The following is an 8,460-nucleotide window of genomic DNA, read 5'->3' on the forward strand; positions in this document are numbered from 1 at the left end:
TGACGTCGGGGTCGAGCAGTAGCAAGGGCCAGGCGGAAGTCTAGGTCGTTCTTTTGGCGGAAGAAGCCGCGGACTCGGAACCGCAAAAGTCGTGCGTTTCCGGAGCACGCGTCTCCTGCAACGCACTTGCTTGGCTGTTTTAGGTCTGCGCGCCAACTTGCTGCACGTGGGCTGCGTGGGCCGCTTCCACGACGGCGCGGGAGGCCATGTCATGTCCGTGCCAAGAGAAGACAAGGGGGATGGCATGCACGAACAGGGACTCTGTCACCGGCGAAAGCTTGCCGTCCGGATGGGGCTGAAACAGGCGAGCGTCCGTCTGTCTTGATCTGGGGCTCAAGCGTCGCGAGTCTCGGGAGTGCTTGGTGTACATTGTGTCATTCATTATAGCTAGCTGTGCCGCGGACGGCCCTTTGCTCTGTTCACGACCACATCGTGGAAACACGACGACGCGGCAATTGTTATTCTTTCCTCTCCTCGCCACCTTTCTATTCCTTCCTCTCCTCGCCGCTGCCCACGCAGCAAGCAAGCAAGCAAGTGCCAGCCACTTGCTGGCGCTACAGCCCCTTGGCCCAGCCGAGACGGTTGTTGCCATCGTCAAAGACGACAAAGGCAGACTTGAGGGCGACGTCGCCAAAGATGGCCAGCCCGTTCAGGCCGCTGTAGTACCCGATGCCGCCTATGCAGGTCAAGCCGTCGTTGACGCCAAAGTTGATGTCCTTGCCGGGGACGGTGATCCGGCCGGACGGACCGACGCCAAAGACAAAGTCGGGCAGGGCGGCGTCGCAGGGGAACAGCCAGACGTAGCCCGCGTTGTTCGGGAGACTGGTCCGCTGGGCGCCGGGGACGGCGGCCCAGTACGTCCCGGCGGCCGGCAGGGGGAGCACGAGAAGCGAGGTGCCCGTGTCTGCGGTTCCCTTGAACGCGGTGGCGTCGAAGCTTCCGTTGCCGACGGCGTAGCCGGTGGAGGAGAAGAGCCGGTGGCCGAGGTCGTCGGTCGAAGCGTCCGTGTAGCTGATGTTGCCCGTGTACTGCGACTCGTCGATGTAGCCAAAGTTGTAGGACCCGGCTGCGGGTTGGTCAGCGCGCGTTTGCCATGTTGCACAGAGAGGGCGATACTCACGGGCCTGGTGTCTCAGCCGTACCGTGAACAGAGGCTGGGCAAGGCTGGGGAGCACGTTGGAGAACCACGTCTTCTGCTTGTCCGGGCGGACCGTGTTGCCCTGGTCGTAGGCCAGGCCGAGGACGCCCGAGTTCTGGGCGTCGGAGCTGAAGGACTGCGACACGTTCTGGGCCGACTCGACGGCCTGCCCGTCCACCGAGACGCCGCCTATCGTCACGACGTCGGTGTAGACGATGCCGCCCGAGGTGCTGTCGTCGACGTAGTGGATGGCCCACGTCTCTCCCTCCTGCTTCTCGGCCGACGAGCTGCCGCCGGGCTGGTAGAGCGTCTGGCCGTTGACCTCGCTCGCGTTGGTGTCGCCGCTGAACACCCACAGGTCGCTCGAGCCCGTGTCAAAGTCCAGCTGGAGCGTCTGGGGAGGCGTGCCGATGCTGACCTGGGTGAGATACAGGCTGTCATAGCCGCCGTCGTTGGGCTCGGGGCTCGTCACGACGGTGGCGTTGTCGCCCCCTGGCTGCGGCACGGCAGACCCCAGGGCAGCCACCGTCTTCGCGTCGAGGAACTTGTCTGCGACGCGCTTTACGTCTTGGAGGACGTGACGGTCTTTGGGATTCCGGACAGCCTCGGCGCTGAACCGCAGCCCCATTTTCTGGGAGGGAGCCGCGCGGGAGCTGCCCACGGCGGCAGCCAGGAGGAGGAGGAGGGTGCGAGGCGTCTTCATCGTGAGCAAGATACGGCCTCACAGAGTCCCATATATACATGTAAGAGACGAGATGCCAGGAGAGCGTCTGGTTGCCAGTCTCGGGAACCCGCGCTTCCTTAAGTACACGGGCAGGTTTGCCATCTTGACACGCCTCTGCTCGCCGCCGGTACAGCTGCCTCTCGTGTAAAGACGTTGTTTCCTTGTCCCTTGATCCACGGTGCGTCCGAAGCCGTATCGTCTAGCGGCGAATACTAGCCCACATGTGGCAGCTGGCAGTACATCTCGAGGATCAACAGATGACCAGACGCAGCGTTACTAGAACAAGACTCGGGGACCGTGGTTCCAGACAACTATAACCGGCTGCGGTTGTATCGCTCGCTTCATCGGCATTTAGTCCGCCGTGCGGGCCAGCATGGGCGTGGGTTAGATGTGCCCAGTGGCGTTGATGTGCTGAGCGCCTTGACGGCGCTTTGTGCGTGGAGGCTCTGTGTAAATCCAAGCACGCTAGGTTTGCGGCTTTTGCGTCTGGTGGAACTGTTCAAGGGAGTCCAGCTACTTGCCGGCACTCGCAAGCGTGAGCAGCGAAGCATCTTGAGCCCGAGCAAGTGTCGTATCTGCCAGATGGGAGGAGAGCAAGAGAGACCATCACCAAGCGGAGGCCAGGGCCATCTGCCGCCAGTCGTATGGTCAACCTGGGTCGGTAGATGCGCAGACTTGCTAAACCGACTCGAACCCTGAGCAGACTCCCGACCAGGAGACAACTCATCAGGGGTCTTTTGCAAGTGCCGAGCCAGAGGGGCCGCTAGTGCTAGAGCAGGAGGCCATGGCCCTTTCGACCATCCGAGTCTCCGTCTCGCCGTCTCTGTCTCGCGAGTCACGAGTCACGAGCCATCGCTAATCCCTCCCAAGCCGAGAGAATCGCGTACGACCGTGTCAAGTCGGCTAGGGACGACACACACCCACGCAGCCCCCGATCCTCACATCAACCGCAACGACTAAACGTCTTGAATGTCACCAGACCGGGAATGGCAACTGCTCGCCATGGGAGACTGCACGGAAAACACTGTCGTTTGAATCCCACGTCTTGTTCCACTGTAGTGACCAGTCAAAGGAATTTTGATTATTCAAACTTTCGCCATCTTGTATAGAATCCAAATCTTGTAATCTCAACTCCAACATTCTGTCCATGCACAGTACGACATGGTACAACAATCGGCAATATACAATATTCTTTGCAAGTCGACTAAATACAATGCTTGCGGCAACCGTTCCGTGCTGCCGGCAGCACACAGCTGCGATTTTGCTACTCTGATATGCCAGTGACATCTGACGGACAACTTGATCAACGTGCATGACAAAACAGGGAACCGCACGCCTCGGGACATGCTGCAGGCAAACGCACTACAATCCAGCAAAGGCAATGAACAATGCCAGCCCAACAGCTGCAGCCGACAGTTGAGCTGAAGATCGAGACTGCCGGGCACCTTGTCCTGTGACGAGGCTTGAAGTTGGGTCACCGCAACTTGTGCAAGCCTCGCTGGGCGAGACGGCCACGCTGCTCGGAGGGGTTTCTGGCGCGTCTTCCGAGCCGGCCGTGGAAGTTGCCGGCCGAGCAGGCGGTACGAGGGTCTGGCTGCAGTCGGAGCATGTCTGTCCTGGAAGCGTTTGGTTTGCGGCGTCTGGCCGCGACTGGGCTGGAGTTGGCGCGGTGAGACTGGACGGACGCGACGAAGGCGGCAATGGCGTCGGTTCCCTCGTCGCGCAGTCCGTGCAGGAGCCGGCGGCAACTGCTTCTGACTGCGTGGTCAGGCGTGTCGTGGCCACGGCTTGTTCGGGCACCGTCGTTGGGGTGGTGCAACCTGTCTCTCCTTTGCCGCAAGGAAGAGGCAACGTGTACGTCGTGGCCGTCGTTCCGGCCGCGGTAGGATCGCCGCCACTTCCGCCGCCCGAATGTGCTGTCGCGTCCAACACCACGGTCGAGGTCAGGAGCTTGCCCAGCGGACAGTTTGTGACGGTTGGCTCGCAGGATGTTACGGTGAATGTCGAGGTCACGGTGACCCTGAGCAGGCGATCCGGCGGAGAGTTGGTGCCCAGGGACGGGGATTCAGGAGCGGCTGACGGCACGACAGTAAATAGACCGTCTTGGCCGAAGGACGCCGTGTGTTCTTCTTGCTTCCCAGACGTCTCTGCAAATCCTGTTGGGTCGTCTGCAGAAGATGATGTTTCGGTTGCAACTTCTGCTGCACCGCCTCTTGTCGGAGGTGCGACAAAAGCCAGCTCGCTCGCAGCTGTTCCGGTGGGCAATGCAGCGGCGTCGACAAATGATGTCTTCTGATCAGACTCTGGCACCTTGTTCGTGTTGCTGGATAAACTCGTCCTCGGGTCTGAAGATACCGCCATCTCCTCGGACATTGATGTGCGAGATTGGGCGCTTATAACCGAGCTTGAATATAGGATCGAACTGGTCCGAGTCTCGTATATCGTAATCCGTGACCGGGACGGAGTAGGATCTGTAATCAATGTGCCTGCCGTCGAGAGTGCGGAAGATTGCACAGCTTGAAGCTGCACAGATGGTGGATGTATTGAGAGTCCGGGCGTGGATGTGACAGCTGGCGTGAGCCAAAAAGTGTACAAGGGTGTTGGTGATGATGAAGCGACAGACGTGGCGGCATTCATGTCTGATGTTGCACTTGTTTGACTTGGCGCGCTCTCTTGGCCCGTCACAGTGGTTTGGCCCTGCGGCAACGTGGTTGGCGCTGTGGTTGGAACCATGGCTGAGAACGCGGTGCCAGATGTCATGGAGGTAGCTGAAGACGAGTTGGCCGACGACACGTACGGCGAGGAGTGAACAGACGGAACGATCTTGACGGTTCGTGTTGTCTTTACCTGAATCTTGAAACGCGTAGTTGAAGATGAAGCTAAAGGCGTAGTCGAAGGTGTGGCTGGGACAAGCACATAAGGCGACTTGGTCAACAACCTAGGTGGCGTCAAAGCGAAAGATAAAGTAATGTTGCTGCCCTGTGTTGTGTTTGTCTGAATCTCTATAGAGGTAGTTGAAGACAAAGCTGATGACGTAGTAGAGGATGAGACAAGCGCAGATGTAACAACGGATGGCGCAAGAGGCGGCAATGCTAAAGTTAATTCAAGATAGATTACTGTTCATAGCTTGTATTGTATTTGTCTGAATCCCTATAGAGGTAGTTAAAGACAAAGCTGAAGATATAGTAGAGGATGAGACAGTAGTAGAGGATGAGACAAGCGCAGATGTAACAACAGATGGCGCAAGAGGCGGCGATGCCAAAGTCAAAGATAGATTACTGTTTATAGCTTGTGTTATGTTTGTCTGAATCTCTATAGAGGTAGTTAAAGATAGATTACTGTTCATAGCTTGTATTGTATTTATCTGTATCCCTATAGAGGTAGTAAAAGATAGATTACTCTTCATAGCTTGTGTTGTGTTTGTCTGAATCTCTATAGAGGTAGTCAAAGATAGATTACTGTTCATGGCTCGCGTCGTGTTTGTCTGCATCTCCAAAGGCGTCGCAGTTGAAGGTGGAGCCCAAGACGTGGCAGACCATGAAAAAGGCACAGATGCGAGTGATGAGAACGCAGGCGGCAACTTGGTCGGCCTAGGCGACGCCAAAGTCAACGACAAATTACCGTTGATGCCTTGTGCTGAATTGGTCTGAATCGTTAAACGCGTAGTCAAACAGGTAGCCGAAGGCGCAGCGGGGCACGAGACAAGCGCAGATGTGACCGACGATAATACAAGCGACTACTTGGTAAACAGCCTAGGTGGTGCTAAAGTTGAACACGAAGTGGTGTTGCCTCGTGTCGTATTGGTCTGGACCTCGACAAGCGCAGTTGGAGACGTAGCCAGAGGCGTAGCCAACGACGTGGTAGAAGGCGAGACAAGCACAGACGGGACTGCAGACCCAAGTAGCGACCGAGTCATCCTGGGCAATGCTAAACTCGACAAGCAGTGTTAATGCCTTGTACTGCATTAGTCTACATCTCAAAAGACGCAGCCAGGGACGAACCCAGAGACGTAGTAGCGGCCGAGACGGGCGCAGACGCGACGGAGGACGACGACGGAGCCGCCGACACATTGGAGGACGCAGCGGTCGTCTTGACAATCGGCCTTGTGGTCGGCTGGACGGGTGACGACGCCGTCGACGCCTTGGCAGAAGTCACTCGAGGCGGACATTCGCCGTCCAAGACGGGGACGGCATTTTCTCCCCTGCCAATGGGGACGAGATGAGTGCCGCAGTCAGCGGCACTGGCGACGTAGACGTTCCGGTTGTCCATGTCGTAGACGGCGTAGGCGGCCCTGAGAAACGTGTCGCCCAGCACGAAGAAGGCTTCTCGACGCGTTAGCTTTGCCGTTTGCAGGGAATCCTCGCGGCCCGGGCCACTACTCACAGTCGTCTGGCGAGACTCCCAAGACGCATATGTTGTGCTGGGGCTGCTTCCACAGAAAATCGTCATACGGAACCCTGATGGTGGTGCTCCCAAACTGGAAGTCGACGGTGCCCGCGAGGCTCGCCGCCGCGCAGTCCACAATGTACTGCTTGGCGTCGTTTGGGTCTTGCCGCGCAGAGGGAAACGCCTTGAGAATCTCCGTCACCATGGATCGCGGCAAGTGCGTCAGCGTATTGCCGCTGTCGAGCAGAGCCCGCAGCGGCTCCGCGGTTTGGTCGAAGACGGGGATCCGAGACCCGTCTTCTCGGGACACGGACAGCCCGTCAAGAAAGATCCAGTAGCTTCGTCACGGTCAGCACTGGGGGTTCGGGAGAAGCGCCGCCTGAAGGGGGCTTACGCACCCAACGCTGCCGTTCGGCCCCGTGGTAACGGGTCTCTTCTCGAGAGGCCCCGTGTACTTCCTGGTGTCGATGCCGCCAAAGATGACCGCCCCGAGAGGGCTGTCGATGGGCCGAATATCAAGACTAAACGCGCGGCTCTGCATGTGCTTCTGGCTCACCAGCGAGTCGAGGACGTGGGGGAACGCAGACTCCCAGCCCTGGGCCGAAGGACCTGCGCCAAAGATGCCGTATGCGAACACCGAGGTGTCGTACGCCACGCCAAAGACTTGCTGGTCGAGTTTTGCCTCTGGTCGTGCCGTGGCTTAGCGAGCTTCCCATCCGTGTATTTGTATTTTCTCGTGTGCTTACCTCCAACGGCCACGTGGTCAGACACGTACTTGAACTTTGCGTAGCCAGCGCTATACCTGACCTCGCCCGTCAGGTTTGTGTCCACTAGTGTTGAAGACTGGGTGAATCTCGGGAGGCTCTCGCAGATTTCCTTCTCGGTCGAGTTGCTGCAGCTTGGGTTGACCCAAAGCTCCCAAGAGCCCGTGTCGAAGCTCACGGGAACAGCCTGCCCCGGCGTGCCAATGACGATGTCGATGGTGTAGAAGAAGCCCGTGCTTCGGCTGGCCAGACCGGCCGTATTCTGCCGGCGAACACGACGAGACGCGCCCCTGGGGGCTTCGGATACCGTGATGGGGAAACGGATCAGGCCGGGCTGCTGGACGACGCGGCGCTGACGGCTGTGCGTGGATGAGAGCGACGATATCACCGACGGCAGCGCCGCGAGTACCATCAAAACTGGAAGCATCTCTGTGTCGTTTTCGGAGCAAACAACCCGCCTCGGCCAAGAAATTGAGAAAAATACGAAAATGAAAAAAAAAAAATGAAAAAAAAATGACGAGAAATCTCCAGCATAAAAAGTCATAGACATGTCCGTGACGACGATACAGTCTTGCCCACTTGTGCCCGATGGCTCGGACCCTTGACTTGATACCTCTCGCTCCTGCTGTCGGTCGGAGCAATAACTATTACTTTCAATGGTTCGGCCATGAAACAGGTCAACGCCAAGTTTCACCAAGGACCTCGGTCGTTCTCCCCGCCTCACCGCAACGCCAAGATATCACTGCATGGTCCACGATCGGTCGAGAGCCCACGTCTCCCGCGCCCGTTCGCACGACTCTTCCGCGCTCGAATCTTGCCCCTACTGCTCGTCTGGCCAGTGGCCAGCAGGTATCTACACCAAGCAGCATGACTCTGTGTGACTTGCTTGCAGCTTGACGGGCGGGACATGGTGAGCCATTTACCCAGAGCAACGGACTGGGCTCATTGTTCGTCGACGACGACCACCCAGGGCCCGGGGGACAAAGCGACTGACGTTACTCCGTGCCCATGGCGAGTCAAGAAGCTAGAGAGCCGCCTGCGAGCGCACACGTATACAGACGGCCCACTGGGTGGCCTCGTTCCGTGGCTTTGACTCGTCAGGGTCTGTGAACGCATATACTAGCCAGGGGGAGGGGTACAGTCGCACATTAGCTTGCATCTGCAAACGCTGCCACTACAATTTTCCGATTTTCTAATTTTTAGGATTTTTAAAAGTATAAAGTTATATAGAAAAAATTCCTTCTACCTTAATATATAAATTAAACTTTATACTATAATTATTCTAGATTTATATTAAAACTAGTTCTATATTATTTCTAAATTATTTCTAAATTATTTCTAGATTATTTTAAAATTAATTTTAAATTAATTCTAAATTATTTCCTACTTTAATATACTAAAACTATATAGATAGCTTAAAAGTCTTAGAGAGACTATTTAATAATTTC

General features: G+C 56.7%; 3 protein-coding genes across 3 annotated transcripts; all 3 read right to left on the reverse strand.

Moving 5' to 3' along the window:
- Positions 1-554: 554 nt before the first annotated feature.
- Positions 555-1,841, reverse strand: MAM_06592 (aspartyl protease; the record flags this gene model as incomplete). The annotated part of the gene is made up of 1 exon (XM_040825390.1): positions 555-1,841. One exon carries the CDS (start codon positions 1,839-1,841, stop codon positions 555-557), a length of 1,287 nt encoding a protein of 428 aa, XP_040676601.1.
- Positions 1,842-3,224: 1,383 nt separating this feature from the next.
- On the reverse strand, positions 3,225-4,235 carry MAM_06593 (uncharacterized protein; the record flags this gene model as incomplete). Its single annotated transcript, XM_040825391.1, has 1 exon — positions 3,225-4,235. The coding sequence occupies one exon, from the start codon at positions 4,233-4,235 to the stop codon at positions 3,225-3,227; it is 1,011 nt and encodes a 336-aa protein (XP_040676602.1).
- A 1,596-nt stretch (positions 4,236-5,831) lies between these two features.
- On the reverse strand, positions 5,832-7,439 carry MAM_06594 (secreted aspartic proteinase; the record flags this gene model as incomplete). Its single annotated transcript, XM_040825392.1, has 4 exons — positions 5,832-6,184; positions 6,246-6,586; positions 6,647-6,932; positions 6,995-7,439. The coding sequence occupies 4 exons, from the start codon at positions 7,437-7,439 to the stop codon at positions 5,832-5,834; spliced, it is 1,425 nt and encodes a 474-aa protein (XP_040676603.1).
- Positions 7,440-8,460: the final 1,021 nt, after the last annotated feature.

Source organism: Metarhizium album (genome assembly GCF_000804445.1).
Source record: "Metarhizium album ARSEF 1941 chromosome Unknown scaffold_22, whole genome shotgun sequence".
NCBI classification, from domain to species: domain Eukaryota; kingdom Fungi; phylum Ascomycota; class Sordariomycetes; order Hypocreales; family Clavicipitaceae; genus Metarhizium; species Metarhizium album.